The sequence below is a fragment of the Jatropha curcas genome, chromosome 1, assembly GCF_041381405.1.
Source record: "Jatropha curcas cultivar XTBG-Jc1 chromosome 1, XTBG_Jcur_1.0, whole genome shotgun sequence".
In the NCBI taxonomy this organism is placed as follows: Eukaryota; Viridiplantae; Streptophyta; class Magnoliopsida; order Malpighiales; family Euphorbiaceae; genus Jatropha; species Jatropha curcas.
In genome coordinates this window covers 23,451,238-23,470,844 of record NC_143151.1, presented here as the reverse complement: position 1 = coordinate 23,470,844, position 19,607 = coordinate 23,451,238, and the positions used below count along the sequence as shown (strand labels likewise).

Sequence of the window (19,607 nt, the reverse complement as noted above, 5' to 3'; positions counted from 1 at the left end):
TTGAGCTAACTTTTAGCGTTTCCACTAAATTAAAAAATTACTTTTATTAATTATAGCATTCAGTAAGCTAATCTATATAGTAGCATTTATAGGTCAAGGCAACGTTTAATGAAATGTTATTACAGTAAATGTTTAGCGTTTCATAGTAATTAATAGATAACATTCTACACTTTACTCCTCTTTTTTTTTTTTTTTTTTTACAAATTATAACAAGCTCTAATCCTACTTGTAATATAAAACCGTTCTCTTTACTCTTTTGTTATTTTAAATTTAACAATCAATCAAATAGTTCTTATAGCTAACAAAATTAGTTGTTAATTTTTTTACAAAATGCTACATTGACATCTAAAAATTGATTTAAATGCCATATTATTGAGCACTAAAATATCTTGATTTCTAAAAACTAGTTCAAACATTATATCACTGAATATCTTGACTTCTAAAAACTAGTTCAAACATTATATCACTGAGCACTATAAAATAGCGTTGGTAGTTAAAAAGTTGTTGCGCCATATAACTTAATAATAAGAACGTTTATTTCTTTTTTAATTTATCCATAAAGTATCACTAGACTGATATATGGTTGAAAATGAAAACTAAAAGTATCTAAATTATATAATATACTATAGTCTATAAAAGAATGGAGATTTGCACTGTCCACCAGTTTTCCGCTCTAGCACAAATTTTTTATCTACAATTATCTGTATTTTAAAGATTTTTTACCTTTTTTTTAACCATTCTTGTGGGCGTTGAAAAATAGTTTTGCCTATCCTTAGCATTTTTGCTCTTTTGCCTATGTTATATATATGTTTTGGGGCTAGAATTTTCTTTTTTGCTTATTATTTTGTTTTTGTTGGTTTAAAGATATTCAATGGACTAAAACTTTAATTTATATGTAGATTTTTTAAGGTAAATTTATTAAATAAATTCTTCTCGAAATTAATTATTTTTCAATCAAAATAGTCAATTATTTCTAACTAAAATATCAATAATGATGGCGATTATGTTATTTTTATAATATAAATTATATTTTCCTTTTCTCTTTATGAGATCAATGAAAGAAAAATTCTTATAAATATATTTTCTAATTAGTTCTTAGACTTTTAGGGTATTGAATTTTAATGCTTAAATTTATTTCTTCAATAAAATATTTGTGTTATTCTAAACAGTAGATTTTTTTTTTAAAAAAAAGGATAATTGAAAACATTAAATTTGTTAATGAGTCAAAATTTTTTTAAAGTTTATTTATTTTCTTATATTTTTTATTTTAAGTTCTTACTTATATGATTTTTATTTTATTTTTAAATATTCCTTTTGCTTTTGGATTAAAAAAGCTAAAACTTATTTAAATTTTTACTTATATGCTTATTTTATTTTATTTTTTAATTATATCTTTTTTTTTTCGTTTGTGTTAAAAAAAATCTACACTTTCTATAGCTAAACTTATTTGAAATTTAAATTAAAATATGAATTCTAAATATGTGGTTTCATATTATTTTTGAATATGCCATTTTTTTTTTTTTTTTATCATTACGTAATTAAACTATTGTAAACAAGGCATGGAGACTTCTTAGTTCATTATGCTATTACTCTAAGTTTAATTGGTTAATATAAAAAGAGTTGCATTAGTGGTTTTAATTATTTTTTTTTACAAAAAATTTCATCAAATTATAAAATATAAGTTAAAAAAAATAAAAATAAATAAGATAAACTTTTTCTCATAACATATACTTTGATGTGACTTGTTCAAATTCTAAAAACAAATTATGGCATAATTTAAAATTAATTATCTTATTATTGATATAAAAGGAATATTAATAAGTAGTTGGTTCTTAATAACGGAATTAAATCATGGAAAGATCGTGTCATGTTAGACATAACTGCAAATAGGCGGTGTATTATCCACCTTATATGATATGAAACGTTTTCTCGTCTAATTAAGTATAAGTTTTGTTTAATTAATTCATGCAGCTGATAGCTGATTTGTACCAAACAATTATATTATAGGTATTTGGTAAACTTTTTTAATATGATAGAAGTCCAAGCTATTGATTCTATCAGCTATGTTTTAGAGTTTTTTCGTATCTAGCTGATTTGTATTTACATTATAATTAGATTTCATTAACCTCATAAAAATAATTGATAAAAAAATTATTTTTAATTAATATTTTTATTTATATAATACATTAAAATAAAAAAATAATATATTCACCTTAAAATTAATCTACAATCTATAATAGTTAATTTAATTTTGACTAGCATATTAATTTCCCATTGAAATCTAAATTCTATTGGATAAATTCATAAAGCATATTATATACTAAATAAGATATATTTTAAATATGGTATGAATATAAAATCATTAAGGATTTTAATTTTATTCAAATTTTAAAAAAGAACTTTGAATGCTGAAGAAAATTAAACTGTAGTAAATATTTTATTTAATTATTAATTTTTTTATAATTTTATTTGTATTCTATTAATTATTATGTTCAATTTTTTTACTGGAAATTAAATAATAATGAGTATCATTGTTGGTAAATAATAAAAAAAATTATAAATTAAATTAAATAATCAATATTTTTTTAAAAAACTTTTTTTAGAGGAAAAACTGCAGATTTATTCATTGCTTCAAATAGCTGAAGAATCAGCTTGCACAAAAGGTACAATAGGACTTGGACCATCCTCAACCCAAATATAATCCACAGAATAAACAGACAAAGCTAATGACAGTAACTGATGAGCAACCTTGTTGCATGATCTAGGAACATAACTAAAAGAAAAAAAATTTGGAAATTAGACGCTAAGTCGCTAATTCTGCTTAACATGGTTCCCCATTCAGTTGGGGGAAAATTCTTAGAGGCATATTGTCGAACACGTGAGACAGATAATTAGGAGTCTCCAAAGCGAAAATCACAGCATCCGCTTCAACATCTTGGACCTCAAGAATTCCTAGTCTTCTTACACCAGACGCCATCAATCCTCCCTTCCTATTTCGTATCACAAATCCCAGCCCACACCGATTTTGAACTTTCAGATCACCAACATCGCAGTTTATTTTAACCACGTTATCAGCAGGAGGGGTCCATCTTGATTACGACTCAACTACCACAAAGTTCCCAGAGACCATACTTGACATTTGGTAGTCGTAAACCATAGACAGTGCTTGATTTTCCAAAGAGAGGTCCGATTGCTGTCAACAACCACACATTCCTAGCTTTCAAAATGCTCCAAGCCGTTGCCACTACAGTTTCCAGTCGCTCAGACTGAAGAGAATTGACAAGATTAAACAGGAAGTAGATTCTTCCTCCTTGTCCCGGCTAAAACTCTGTTTTATTTTTCACGGTAGAGCTAGAAAAGAAATTTTCTAATCCTAATAATTATTTAAATTGTGAGCATTGTGTACAAAACTTATTTATTTCTGTTTGAACTCCGTAGCTATAGGATTATAAAAACTCTTATTATAGGATTATGATAACTCCAATTTTGTATGAGTGTGATCATGTTAATTGAAAAATTTAGGTTGATTTACATATCTATATGTGCATGTATGGACCGGTTAGTCCATATTATATATATTGTGTAATGTAATTGGGCCTTAGTTATGAAATATTTGAAATGCTGGATTGATAAGACATAGTACAATCATAAGGTTTGTTATATAAAATAATATGAGTTTACTGTTCCTGTGATCCAATTTGATGTGATTGAATTTAATGATTCAAACTTACTACAGGCCTTGAGAGCCTTATGTTTACCTAGGCCATAATGCTTTGGCCCATGGTTTTAGATCCTGACACTTTCATAGGTCCATATTCTCCTTAAATCTAATATATTGACCCAAACCCCGGTCTTTATCTTCATTCCATTCCAAAAACTTCATTCCATTCCCAAAACTGTCCTAACTTATTCTCAATTAGCTCAACCCATTCCTCGCAGGGGAAGTCATATGCACAAATCTATAAAGGAGACTGGAATAACTCCAAGGATGATGGTTGCTTATCCCCTATAACTTGTTTTAGGATAAGAATTTGCTTCTCAAAGTGCGATGGAGAATTATCTAACACATATTGCAGATCTGGTCAATGCTGAACCTAAAATAGAAGGATTTCCTTACTCCAATCTCTCATCACCACTCCATGCTTCGATTTCCAAGCTCTTTGCATTAAATTCATTAAGGCATATCTATTATACGAGTAATCAAACCATAATTTTCCCGCAACATATAACTGAACCTTATTCAGATCTTCAAGACAAGCCTCCTCTGGTATGACAACTACATCCTCATCAAGGCTGACCTGAGTATTAGTTGCCTAACCCTGTCCATCCTCGAACCATAACTACCTGGTATGCTGAATTTAGAACAAAGGGCAAAGGACACAACTTGACGACAAAAAGAGAGAAAAATAAAACTAGAAAAGATAGAGACTCGATAACCCTAATCCTACAGGAATACGAGTTGAAATACAGACGAGACACAAAAACTAGGAAAACCTAAAACCTATGATGGAGACGCGAGGACCATATACTGATACTAGAACGAAAATTATAATGTTTAAAGAACTGGGATGCAAAAGAAACATGAAAAAACAAGACGAAACACTTAGAAGTAGATGATCCTATACGCTAAAAAAACGAAAACCTAATTCTCAGGAGAGAGAATCCTAATTCCCATTGGAGGGAGAAGCAACATGTGCAATACACGTTAGTTGCTTATAAATGGTGAATTACTAAAACATATTTCATAAAGTTAATTTGCTTGCTTAGATTCACTTATAAGTTTTTGGGTAAAGTACTATTTAGTCCTTAAAGTTTCAGCAATTCACCATTGCGTCTCTCTATTTTGGTAAACCTAATAAGTAGTCCACCATCTTTGGTTCCATCAAATAATTTGGTTCCTTCATCCAAAAATTAATCTTTTCACGGTTAAATTTTAATGAAAAGACTATGCTACCCTCTTTTACCCATCTTTTGGGCCCACCATCTTAATCGTCTCGGCCAAATCTCTTTTACTAATTTTTATTAATTTCTTTTGTTATTCAAATTTTCAAAAGAGATTGAAAAACAAAATCTTAAAGAGTTTCAAAAAATAGATAACAATATTTAAAATCAACACACAATTGATTCTTTAAAATAAAGTAAAACAAAATCCATTCTTTATCAAAACCTTATTATTTCCCTCACAACTATCAACAATTTCTGCACCTCCTAGCGATAAAACATCAGGTAACGTGAAAGAAGTGGAGTTAACAACGCCAAGGCAATCTTGCAAAAGAAGTGAAACTAAACTCAAACTCATTGTAATAACCACATAAATAAGAGCGCAGTTGTTGGAATCTCGAACTGATTGGATAAAGAGATTTTTAGGGGTATTTTAACCTTGGTTTGGAAAGGAGACGAAGGAAAATATTGGAAAAGAAAAAATAACGAGGAATTGTCAATTTTCTTTCTATAGATATTTTTTACTTTTTTGTCTGGATATAATAATGAAAAAAAAATAAATTTATTTTTCTTTGTTTGGAAAGGGTAAAGTTTTGTTAATTAATTTAAGTACTTGGATAATTTAATAAAATTGAGTGAAAATCTCACCTTTCTTTATTATTATTTTTTAAGTAGGAGAGATTCAAAACATGTGGGCTTCAATGGAAAATAAATGAAATATTACTTTCTTCAATATTTTCCTCCTCTTTTGGTATTATTTGGAATGTTTATATTGGGATAATGATAATTGTATTAAGATAAGAATTGTGAAAACCATTTATTATTTATTAGTTAGGTTTACTTAGAAGTTTAATATCTTGTAATATATATTTATTGATTTTTTATATTTTTATTATTGTATATATGCAATGGACTGGTTAACTTCACCTCACATCAATGTATTCACTGCACTGGCTAACACATATGTCAGTTGCCACCCTAGCTAAGAAACGTTATCCTTCAATCACTGCTCAAATTTTGATAGGCGATAACACCTCTCCTTCTAGGGGCGGACAAACTTCAGTTTTAACCGAATAATTCGGTTTGATAACTGAATTGGTTGATTGAATGTCGACGAAAAATAAGAATTTTTCAGTTTTTTTTAGGAATACCAATATGCCAAAATAATTGGATTAGTGTTTAGATCGGTTCAAACCAAAAAAATGGAACCAAACTAATACGGTTTTAGGTTTATTTAATTTGATTTTTCAGCTAAATAAATTTCTTTAGAAGGTAAATTTTGTGAATTCTGTTATTTTGACTCATTTTTTTTTTTATTTCAATTCAATTCAATTTGGTTTTCCATATTGATTCAGTTTTGTTCAGTTTCTGTATTTTTAATTTTTTTAATCAGGGTGATTTGATTCAATTTGGTTGAATCTAATTCTCACCCCTATTTCCTTGGACCAAAATTTTCTTCTTAAATGTAATGATGTGTTCATATCAAAGGATCACTAACTAGTCTAATCATAAAAGGCATATCAACTTGGAATGTTGAAGCTAAAGTGCTTAACGCAATTATGCTCGTTCTATTAGAGACAACGTCCTGTTTTTCCATTTCAGAAAAGATGGTCAACCCTTATTCCTTCGTATCAAGGGTCTTTTATTTTCTTTTTTTTTTTTTTTTCATATTGGAGATATAAATTTTTCTTTTTTTAATTTGGCCCCCTTAATTTTTAAAAATTTTTTCTAGGCCCCTTAATTTTGATGTGTGCTCTGTCCTTGGATACATAGCAAAGTAGCAGTAGTAGTAGTAGTAAATAGAGCTTGTATAAGAACAATGAGAAGGAAATGAATTTTCTTTATCTTTAGCACTACAAATGAGTTCCTAATCAAGATTTGTCTTCAAATGTCTTAAATTCATAGCATTAAGGAGGGGTTTTATAAATGAATAATGAAATCTCCTCCTATAGTACAAGTATTTCGCATGCATATTTCTCATCACTAACTATGCATTCCTAAGAAAATAATTACAGAATCACCGTTCTTACACTAATGCTCATACACATCACTATTACAACAACAATAAACTCACTAATGATTTTACAATATTAAATAAATAGAGATATGACATATATTTAGTAGAGAAACAATCAGCATGAACTCAAGGATTTGTGCTTGCTTGGCAGCAATTTTATGCAGCTTACCTCACTAATGAAGCTTGTTGATATGCTCGATGCGCATCCTGTCTTGGATGAAGAGGAGAACGATGTTGCAAAGTTTGCTGGCCATGGTGGTGAATTGTAGGACGATTAGAACGAACTCTAGGCTCTCTTGGCCTTTCATTATTTGCTTCAATCCTTTCTAATGTCTCCACAACTTCTTTCATAGATGGTCGATTCTTGGGTTCAGATTCGATACAATTTATTGCAAGCTGAGCTATTCGAAAGGCTGCTTTTGAAGGATATTTCCCCTCTAACCGAGAATCCATAATGTTCTTCAACTTTCTTTTATCATATAAAAATGGTTTGATCCAGTCCACTAGATTATGTCTCCCACTTGGACGGTTTGTATCGAGTGCCCGCAAGCCCGTCAAAATCTCAACCAGGACAACACCAAAACCATACACATCACTTTTTACATATAAATGCCCTGTTTAATCACCAAAATGTTACTATTGCAGCAAGGTTCCCAAATGTACCATTTGGCTCAAGCAGCAATGAAGTTTGAGCAATACTTGATTTAAATGTAATGCTTGAGCCAAATCATCAATTTAGAGCATCTGAAATTGAAGGAAGGTTCAGAGATTACCTGTTGCCACGTACTCGGGAGCGGCATAGCCATACGTGCCCATCACCCTTGTTGTCACATGAGATTGACTAGCCGAAGGCCCCAACTTTGCCAAACCAAAATCTGAAATCTTGGCTGTGTAAGACTGCAATAAGACAAATTGGAACAAGTAAGATGACATTTATCTTTTCACTAACATCTTCTAATTGAAAACATCCTATGACCAATAGTTTTAGCACTTCCCTCCATTTCCAAAAGGTAATGGAAAAAGGGAAAAAGAGAGAGGATACAGGATGGAGGAAGTAACTAGGGTAAATGCAGGAAAGAAAATGGAATGTCAACCCAGTATGAAGGCATAAATATGACAAATAATATGTTGTTATCTTATATATAACATTAGGGTTTGGTATTTCATAAAGAACCTACCCCATCAAGCAGTATGTTTGAGGCCTTAAAATCTCTGTAAATGACTTGCTTGTCAGAAGTGTGCAAGAAAGAAAGGCCTCGTGCTGCACCTATAGCAATTTTGAGCCGTATTTCCCATGGAAGTGGCTGAACAGTTGAACCCCCTGCAACAATTAAAACACAATGTATAACGAAACTTAAAGGAACATATATATACACATGCACATGCATATTTGCACAAAGGACAATTAATTCAATCAAAATTATTTATTAGCTCTTACTTCCAAATAGATGGTTTTCTAGGCTTCCCTTTTGCATGAATTCATAAACTAGAAGAAGCTCCTTGTCCTCCCAGCAGTATCCTATCAGCCTTACAAGGTTAGGATGAGAAAGCCTTCCCAAGAAATTTACCTCTGACTGCAAAAAAGAAGGGACAGATCTGAAGCTAAATAAAATTTCACAAAAAAAAAAAAAAAAAAAAAAAAAAATTTGTGAATGACAACAAATTTTTGATGATGCTCCAGCTAAAGTGTTGGTCAAGCTAATTATATACATGTGCATGTGCATACGGGCATGTAGCATTCCACATGAACTGGCACACACATTTTTGTTTATGGATGTGTGTGTTTGAGAGAGAGAGAGAGAGAGAGAGAGAGAGAGATTCAAAAAGGTCTAAGTAAAAAGAGAAATAAGAAAAGTATAGCTTCATTGGATGCAAAATAATTATGCTGCGTGATGTTGATTGTCTTCTAATGGGGTCTGATGCATTAGAGTGATGCCTCCACAAGGAGCAAAAAATTAATTAATTCAGTTGTTGTCAACTGGTCGAGCCTTCATTCTGATCCTCAAGATATATAGTCATAAACAGAGTTTGCTTTTCTAATATGACCATGACTTTTACTCATTTATACAAAGTAGCCAAGATGTCTGTGCTAGAGCATATTCCTCTAAATTGTTGAAAGCTTGAATCTCGGTAGCTGCCTCCATATTAATCAAATTTAAGATAGAGCTGGACCTATGTGTCAAGCCGCTCATTCAACACCAGTAGTCTTTCAAATTAAACAGTGAATGAAAGAGACAAACTTCTTATTAAACCCTCACATCCAAGCTTGAGAGTTTATGTTGAGTAATTCATTTACAGTCTTAAATGTGTTTTTTTAATATCTTAATATTGGAAATGGATTTGCCTTTTGTTCTTTGCTTTTGGACGTTCTCATTTTGGGGGAGTTGTGAAGATATAAGGCAATTAAGGATAGATGAAATTGAAGAGTGATGGAACACATTCCACCGACCAAAATAATATAACAACATCATGCATAAAATGATACAAAAGCAAAACGAGTATTAGAAAATATGATAAAATGAAAGATAAAAGCTATAAGATACTGGGGAAGCGTACAGAAGCTTTTCAGCTCTTTTTTCAATATGATTCTGATTCTTTTGTTAATTGTTATCATCAGCCGTCACTTTATTTTTTTCCATTACCATGCTTCTGTCCCTTATGGGGAAAAGGTAGTCCATGGATAAATTAATATAAGAGGAGCCTCACAACAACCCAAGAAATTAAAGTTTAATGAAATAAAACTATGCTCTTGAAATTTGCAGAACTCTGTTTTTCTTACTTGAACATATGCAACAATCTGGGTTGACTGTACAGTATAAAAGAGTAACAATATTTGGATCAACAGAAGAATGGTTTATCAGTTTTTCTTTTAGTAATCTCACAGGGCAGAATTACTGCTGGTCAGCTTTTGTGCAGCCTATGAAGCCCAAGTCTCCTATATGGATTTTAAATATATGCCAATCCAAATACCCAATGAAAGGACCTGCTTCCTTCAATTTTTTCCCAGTTAACAATGCTTAAAACTAGAAGAGCGTTTAAATATCATTTAAACTGATCCAGTTCCACTTTGCATATAATTAGAGTAAAAGCAGTTACTGAACATATCAAATCCCTTACCCTCCCATTTGAGAACAAAATAGAAAACTACAATTTAAGATGAGCTAGAAATCTACTGCATTTCAAACTATCAAACAATTATATCAAATGCAATGGAAAGCAAAATGCAGACTTTCTAATTAGGTTGAATTACCTGCCATTCTTCAAATCCTTGGAAGCTCTCAGAATTCAATTTTTTGACAGCAATTACATTTCCACTTCCACTCTTCCCAGTGGATCTCTCATCAAGCCAACCCTTGAAGACTTTACCAAAACCACCCTCTCCTAACACAGTATCAGGTCTGAAATTCCTGGTGGCAGCCTTCAGTTCTGCAAAAGAGAATATCCTCAAGTTGGGGATGGGCAAGATCTGCCCATTTGGGAGGGCCTCATCACCACTTACTACAGAAAACTGGCTGTTCCCAGAGACATTGCTGCCATGAGAAGCTGTATTGCTGCTCCGAGAAGATACCGTGTTGCTGCTCCGAGAAGATGCTGCATTGCTAGTTGTATGAGAAATTCCTGCAGTGATTACAGAATTGAATTAACACACATTCAAGTCAAAATGGAGGAAATTTGAAAATGATAAAGAGAAAAATAAAAGGGAAATAATCTATTTATTTAAATTATGATAAGAGGACATAATGAATACGGTAATATTCATGCAAGAAGATGAAAAGCATAACAGAAACACCCATATTGCAATAGTCAATCAATATAACCAATAGAAGCAAAAGCTATAAAGTTATTTTAATATAACTGGAATATAAAAATATTTGTAGAGAATTAAATTAAAAAGATGAGATCACAGAATTAGATTGTGAATAATATATTGTTAATTAATAAAAGGAGGAATTTCTAGTATTGATTACAAGACAAGATCACATTCAACTCATTCTTAAAGTTAGATAACTTATTCAGAAATTAAACAGCAAAAATAGAAACAGAACACTTAGAACAGCAGAATTTGAAATTATATCACTTCAATATCAAGTTAGAAAAGATTTCAAAAATCTCATTAACTAGAACCAAAACAACAAAATCCACATAAGAAAGTTTGAATAAATTAGATCAGCCAAACAATTAATGAAGAAAGCAAGAACCTACACATACTTGCAAACCATATGAAAAAGTTACCTGAACTAATTTGACCAGTAGTATTAGGCGTAGCTGTAGTTGTATTAGCAGGTGGAGAACCCCAGCAATTCCCCATCAGAAGAAACCTGTTGGAATTTATACAGACAAAATAAAGACAACACCAATTCTTGTTGTAACTATATCCAGTTCTCACGGATTCAATATGTCCTAAACTCAAATTGATTATCTGGGTTTTTCAAAACTGGGGCTTTTTCTGCACTTTCGGCAACCTTTTCTTGTTCAAACCCATTAAAGCAATCTCTCTCTCCACTACCTGAAAGTCTTATTTCTGTGCTTCAAAAAGAAAGGTCTTACTTTTGTTTGTGAACTATTATGGAGAAGACTTTTTTGGTAGTAATAATAAAGAAACCATTTTCATGGAAATGAAAGAAGACTACTAGATGAGATGACCGAGTCTATTGTGTTGTTTTTGTCTGTTATAAAAAGTACCAAAAGGGTACTAACTATGAGCTTTCGCTCTCATTCAGCAGAAGAAAGCAATGGACATATGGAAGGCTATTCCAAGTCAACTGCCGTGTTGATGGAAATCGTCTCTTCTTTAGTTGGTCAAAGAGGTAGAATTCAAAGCCAAGAGGAGGGCAAAGCCAAGAGGAGGGCACATGCATGTCACTATATAAATATTTTTATTTTTATTTTTATTTTTTTAATTTGGAGAATATTTTTTATTCAACCTATGATTATGAAATTGTTCTTATCTATTTTTAAAATTTGGCGTTGATTATGTGTACGTTGATATATAAGTTTTTGTACTTTATTTCTTGAAGGGATATAGATATATGATTTTTTTCAAACATTTTTGTTAGTGGTCGTTATTATAATAATTAAATTTTACATTTTGAATGCTACAATATTTTTTATTAGTATTTTTCATTTATTTAAGAGAAAAATTAAAAACAAATTAATGGAATTATTTAACTATGAGTTGTGATTCAGTTGACAATACATATTCGAAGAAGAGCGAGAAGTCTTAATTGTGATTAAGTTTCAAACCGGATTAAACTGCCATTGATAATAGGTCCGGATACCAGTGGTGTATACCAAAAAAATTAATGGCAATTATTTAATTATTAAAAATATTTTATTTATTGTCTTCTTCTCAATATTTAATTAGTAAAATAACACTTTTTGATGAAATAAAAGAACTAACTAGTTTAATGAGTTAATAATATAAAGACATTTTAATGTACTAGTATTAATAACGTGCACTGCACCTTAAGACTCATTGTACTTGATTTTTATTCTTATTTTTAAATATGGTTGATTGAGTTTTTTATAATATAATAAAAATGATAATAAGTCATTGAGTAAAAAAAAAAATATTAATTTAGTGCTTTATTTAATATTTTAGTGTAAATAATATATATGTGCAAGATGAATGAATATTGTTAAAGAAAAAATCAAAATGGAATGAAAATAGAACTTTATGGTTGACACAATAAGTAAAATAAAAATAACAATAACTCAATCAAAATGATATCTTTTAGATTAAGACGTAAAATGATGACAAGGAAAGTTTTTGAGGTAAAATAATAATAATCTCTATCAAAGAAACATAAAATTTATATGGTGATTTTTTTTATAAGAATTAAATATTTATATTGGTAATTTATAATAAATTGGTATTTTAATAAGATTGCTAATTGAGTTATATGATAACTTATAAATAATTCATAATTAAGATAATTCATAATAAGATTCCTCACATGCCTTATATTCTACTATTGGAAGTACAATAATAAATTTAAATAATAAGTAACGAATTTTTAATTCTTTTAGTTGAATTATTTTTACTCACTCTATTTTATTTAGATAGGAAAAGTTTCAATTTTTGCTGTTCTATTTAGATAAAAAAAATTACCCTTTGAGAATAGTGCGAATTTGAAAAGACTATTTTGTTCTTATTTAGTTTCTAAAATAATGAAATAGTGACAGACAAAGACTTCGAAATGCATTTAATGATATTATTTTACCGAAAATCATCCTTGATAAATTTACATGGACGTTTTTGTAAAATGAGCAGTAAAAAATGAATTGGATAACGATTGCAAATAGAGGTTAGTCAATTTATTTCTGACACACGAGAAGTTCATAATAAACAAGAAAGGAATTGAACAACACTGAATTTGTGAACATGTTTTCAATTTTTATCTCTTATTTTTTTATGCATGTCTAAGTTATTGTCATTTAGAAAATATTAACCCAAAAAAAATGCAAACAAGTATACATAAATTGAGAGCACATTTACATCAACTTGGCACTTTTATAAAACTTGAAAATAACTTTATATTAACAATGGATAAATGAGACTGTAATAATAAAAATTTAGACATATGTTAATAGAAAGCATATAGTAATGAAAATATGCGAACATATTATACAAGTAAGCACGTAAAGTATTCATAAAATCTGCCACAAACAATTATACGATTGACATATTCTAAGGAATCTGAGTCACTAAACATCAATCTATAAATAAATTTATAATTGGATGTTACACTGCTGCTGCTAAATTTTAGAGTATACTTAAATCATATTAGGCAAATTTCCACTTCTAATTAATGTTCTTAGACATGGCAAGTTCACTTATTGAGTAATGCAATTTGAAATTAATATACTCATTTCTCTCGCGTCTATGTGTTTCCTTACATAGAAATACAAATAGGAGTTAATGTTATGTTAAGGGCATTTAGGAAAAGAATAACTAAAAATTACATTTACCTGTTACATTAATTCTTAAGTAAATTCAGTTTTTTCTATGAAATTAAAATGGAGGAAGTATTATTTCTTTAGAATTGTCTATTTTAAAAGTTAGGTAACATAGCTAGGTTAGTCATAAATATCAACTTATCATTCATTATTTAATCATTTTATTATTTTATTAATAATTTTTATTTGAACTTTCTAGTAACTTAAATTAATATAAAATAATTTTTATAATATTCTATCAATTGACTTAAAATATTTCCTCTTATTTCCGTTTCAATTTGTTATTCTTGTTTTATTTATTAATTTCAGTTGTTATTGATATTTTTATTTTGCTAAAAAATACTATGATTCATTAAAATATTAATTTTTGTTGTTATGATAATAAAGTACTAAACAAATTATTTTATTTTTAAAAAAATATTAGAATCTGAATTGAGTTAAAATATTTGCCCTCTTTTTCAATATTAAACTTTTTAAATAAATTCAACATTAATTTTTATTTTTGTTAATCTAATTCTTCTTACACTTGCCGCATAAATAGAAAAAATTTCGTAATAAAAAAAATTTTTGTTCATCAGTGAGATGTTCGTAATATTTTTTTTTAAAAAAAATACTTGTTATAATGATCAATTTTTTTTTTTTTTTTTTGGAAAGGTAATACTGTATTAATGCAAATCATCAAACAAAGCTTCAAATAGAAAAGATAGAGGGACAAGACTCCACTCCATGAAATTAAACACAACAAGGGCTTGTGTTGCCATTAGATGAGCAATCCTAATCGTTGACCTTTTTACAGAACAGATAGAACTATCAACAAGTTCTCTTAACCATGTCAAAAAAAAAAAAAACACGTTCTTTTAACAAACATTGGCAATCTAAAATATCAGAGCTAAAATGAAACGACCTGAAAAATTTTCGTTTAAAAATTTAATTGAAAATTTTAACCAATGAAATTTAGCAAAAAAAAATTTATTATTGCTAAATCAAACCTGTAAACTAGTTTGAATTTTACGAAACCAAGTCAAAAATAAATCAAGCAAGAACCAAATTAGACCACTGAGTTGGATCAAATCGATTCGAATCGAACCAGAATAGTCTAGAAACCCCAGATTTTTTTCTTTTCTTCTTCTTCCTCCTCTTGCCCGCACAGCTCACCTCTCTCCCTTTCCCTCTGTTTTCCGGCCACCGGCCATGTAATTCGACAACCAAGCACTCAAACTTCAAGTGCTCGATGAGTGGAACCCATCCATGGTCTCGTTCATGTAGCAAACGCCTGAAGCAAGAGAGATCGCGCTTGAAAGTGTTGCACCCTATCGATTCCTTTTTCCGGCGATCCACGCCGTTTCTGGCGGTTTTAGGTCATGAAGTGAGCGCCAATCGATCCCTTCCCTCCACGCGATCATTTTCCCACAAATAATTTCGGTGATGGGAAATGGGGGACAAAACCACCATGAGCGGTGGAGATACAGCGACTTTCGGCTCGATTTCGGCCACATGAGCAACTGGCTCTGCGAACGGACGGTGGACTTGAACTCCTCATGAAATTTCGAGTCGGGTGGTGAAATCCTTGCAAAGTTATGGGCAAGCTCGACTCTACGACCATCTTGAACGGCGATGGAGGCAGCGGCAGCCGTCCGGTGATCGACTGTCAATACTCCGGCGAAGTCCCAGGAGGCAGAATCATCTTCTCCTCACGCAGATTGTGGAATCATAGTCCGATTTTTGATTGGTACGCTCTAAGACATAGTTCTTTATTTTTGGTATAAATTTCAAATTTAAAATTATTGGTTGATTTAGTTGATTATGATCAAACAGTTAATTGAAGGACTTTGAAATGTTACGCAGAATGTTGGATTTGTCACGTGGATTTCGAATATGCAATTAGAATTGTTTAGCTACTTAATTCTATATATGTGGAAACATAGTTAATAAACTATGAAGTAATGCAAATTTGGTACATAGGCTTCTAAGTTGAAAAATCACAGAAATGGATGAGTTGAGCTATTCACTATAAAGAGAAAAAGAACTATTTGTAATTATCAAGCCTTTTGATAAACTAAGAATATGATGTTAGTTGGTATTAATTATGAATTGAGTAAATGTTTAGATGAATAAATAATGGTTATGGTGAACGAGGTTAGTTGTTGTGAATTGCCCGATGGATGAGCTATGATAATTTATTTTTGAATTGTGGTTTTAAGCAGGTGGTTAAATCCAATTTTTAGAGGAGGTTCTGTCGAAATTTCGACAGAATCCACATTAGCCTTACTTGTAAATAGATTGTAGGATTTATTCAAGATAATCTTTTATTCTTATTCAGGAGAGTACTTCATTCAATTCTTTTCTCCCCTTTGAATTTCCATTTCGTTTAGATCGTTCTAGTTGGTTCACTGATTCGATAAGTTAGAATCGAAATTTGAGTCTTTTTCCATCTAGTATAGTAAATAATAATAAATAGTGCCTTACGATTTGCATCATACATAAAATCATTACTATACAGAGCTTTGTCTCTATTTATTTATTTATTTGTATTATTTACTTGTTTATTTTCAAATACCACCTATGATATTATATTATTATTTGATGCTCTTATATTCACTTGAGTTGTTATATGAATGTCTATTTGCGCTCTTGCATGATAGTGTTTAATTGTTTAATATGTTTGCATTTAATTGCAATATTTGATTATTTGTGTTGTGAGTATATTTGCCTTGTTTACGTGGAATTGGGATGAAGTAGGTCACCATGGGTTTGTGAGGCAGTCTTCGACACCATCGGCCATGTATGGTGAGATCAGCGCACCCGTGTGCATCTGATGATATGGATTATATGAAAAATCAAAGGGTGACCTCCTGTTGGTATGGAAAGAAAAGAGATTATAAAAAAAAAAATGAGAGGGTTGGTTAAGTGAGGATCAAACCAATCGGCCATGTATTGGGGATCGGCTCCCTAGTGCACTCGTCATGAGAGGATGGGCCACTGACCAATTTCCACTTGCTTGATTACCTGAAGGTGTAATTACTTATAGATGCTGATGTTGTGCCATATGTTTGACCGGCTGTATGTTCATTTTAGTACTTTAGGAAGCATTTTATGTGAATGGTTGTGTTATGCAATAATTACTATTCATTATTATACTCTCATTTCTTTGTTTAACTTTTTCTAGGAAGTAGATACTTCTTTGTCACGATTAAAGTTCTGTCTCTTTCTCCGTTGACCTAGAAAAGTAACTTTTAGAGTTAGCAGTTATTTAAATTATGTAGCTATATGTACTAAAACTTATTTATATTTATCTATTAGTGAATTCAGAAGTTGTAGGATTGTAACCGAGGATTGTAACCGATTAACTGAGGTGGATGTTTAGTTATTCATTTATGTGAATGCATGGACCAGTTAGCCCATATTATAAATATTTATATTATAATTGGGCCCGAGCTATAGAATGTTTAAGATGCTAGATTTGGGCCAAAGTACAATATAATTATGAGATTTTTTATTTATGGCAATATGGGCTAATTTTTTGGAATTCATATTATTATGGTTGAATTTTTGTGCTTCAAGCTTACTGCGGGCGTTAGGGACCTTATGCTAATTAGGGTCCTAGTTCAGGTTCGACCCATACTTTCGGGTCGTGACATAAAATAAGACTTATCTAAACTATTTTTATGCATAGCTTGAACCAGCAGGAGAGAGTTAGTCTCAAAAAGTATCTTCTGAAGACCATTCTATTTTATCCAGCTTAAAGCCTCTCTAAGGGAAAGGGCTTCTGCAAGGTATACTGATTGTACCATGGGCAGTAGCTTCTGGCACGCAAAGAGGTAATTCCGACTTGCACCTATCTAAGAAGAATTGGGATGCATAGATGCATTTATATTACACTTTAGAAAATCAATAATAGGTTTGGTCCAAGTGATGGAACCGTGAGGACCAGTAATAGGCTGAGTAAGAGTCTTGCATTGGGCCGCTTACCATATGAAAAATCACACTGGAGCATTATGTAGCTGCAAGTCAGTAGGGACACGAATCCCTGTCCATAGGACTGAGTTCCTATTCTTCCATATGAGGCATAAATACAAACAAAATAACTGAGCTTCATATAAATTCAAAGCTTGGAACACTTTCTTTACCCACTCATTCATCGAAGATCCCCCCTGCATGTCAAAAATACCAGCAACCTTAAGGCATTGATCTTGACAAACATCCCTTGTAAACACACAATCAACAAAGGTGTGTAACAGAGACTTTGAGACACCACCACAGACCGAACATAAGTTGGGTACCTCCAACCCTCTAGAAATCAGTCGCTCACAAGTGGGAAGACAATTGCTAACAATACGCCATACCAGATGTTTGACCTTTGGGGGGATGAGCATACCCCATAGTTGTTGCCAAAAAATATGCATCTCCGCTGGTGAAGCAGTAGGATCCCCTGACATTAGTGCCTTATATGCACTCCGTATAGAATAAGTTCCAGATTTCTCCGGTAGCCATAACCAGTCATCTTCACCGGCATTAGGACACAAAGGAATAGACATGTTGCAATTAGCATTTCTTTGATTAAACAACGAGAACACTACATCCCTCTTCCAACAATTCCCAGTTTCTGATATTAAAGAATTAACATAATGATAGTCACAATCAGAGGGAACATGAAACCTTCGGATTTTGAGGATCCATGAGCCATGCATCGTGCCAGATAGATACTGAGTACCCCTGCCTATCTTTCTGTCTGCGATTGGACAAGAGGGAGAGCTGCTCGAAAACTACTCCACACAGTACTTGGGTTGGAACCCAATTTCACCTGAAATAATGAGCAACAAGGAAAATATTTGGCTTTATATAGTCTCGAAACAAGAAAATCTGGAAAAGTCAATAATCACCAAATTTGTTTTCCCAATGAAGCTATATTAAATTGGTGTAGCCGACGGAAATTTAACCCTCCTTTTAGCTCTGTGCAACTCAGAAGCTCCCATCTTCTCCAAATAATGCCTGAGTTCGCAGTATTTCCGTTAACCCATAGCAACTTATTCATCATTCTCTCAATCTCAGTGCAAATCGTAACCGGCAAAAAGAATACCCCCATAACATAAGTCGGAATTACCTATAGGACAGATTTAATGAGAACTTCTTTCCCGGCACGAGATAAAAACCGAGATTTCCAACTGATGTTCCTTCGCCATATCTTATCCTTTATAAAGGAAAATATTTCTCTCTTATTTCGACCGATTAACGAGGGAAGCCCCAAGTAGGATCCTAAGCCTGTGGTACAAGGAATTGAGAAAAACAAATAATATGCTCGTAAAATAATAAAAAGTATAATAAACATTTTAAGATAAAAAATTGAATTTATTTTTAAATACATATCTTCCATTTTGAAAATTATTAAAATAGAATAAATACGAAATTGATTAGATCAAATTTGCGGCATTAAATAGTATTTATCCTTTATATTATAGTCTTTATAAATGATATTTAATTATTGATTTAATATATTAATTGTTTCATAGACCAATTTAGGCAAGTATTTTCTAAGTAACTAATTAGTTTTTATTTTATCCAACAAATATTACCTTTTCTTTTACGAGGGAGATGGATGTATAACGTTTAGTACTTTTGTTAACGCTAATCATAATAATTAAAATTTGCATTTTCATAGTACAATGTCTTTGCGTATTGGCATTTTTATTAA

At 31.2% G+C, this 19,607-nt stretch overlaps 1 protein-coding gene and 1 long non-coding RNA gene across 2 annotated transcripts; one reads left to right on the top strand and one right to left on the bottom strand.

Annotated features, from left to right (window-relative positions):
• Positions 1-6,761: 6,761 nt before the first annotated feature.
• Positions 6,762-11,708, bottom strand: KIN3 (Protein kinase superfamily protein). Its single transcript, XM_012211785.4, has 6 exons — positions 11,192-11,708; positions 10,209-10,576; positions 8,397-8,532; positions 8,137-8,279; positions 7,732-7,855; positions 6,762-7,572 (listed from the first exon to the last, which is right to left on the bottom strand). Exons 1-6 carry the CDS (start codon positions 11,265-11,267, stop codon positions 7,124-7,126), a joined length of 1,296 nt encoding a protein of 431 aa, XP_012067175.1. The 5' UTR covers positions 11,268-11,708; the 3' UTR covers positions 6,762-7,123.
• A 2,964-nt stretch (positions 11,709-14,672) lies between these two features.
• On the top strand, positions 14,673-17,424 carry LOC110009112 (uncharacterized). Its single transcript, XR_016318970.1, has 2 exons — positions 14,673-15,647; positions 16,658-17,424. It is a non-coding gene; the product is annotated as an uncharacterized LOC110009112 (long non-coding RNA).
• The last annotated feature ends 2,183 nt before the right edge of the window (positions 17,425-19,607 follow it).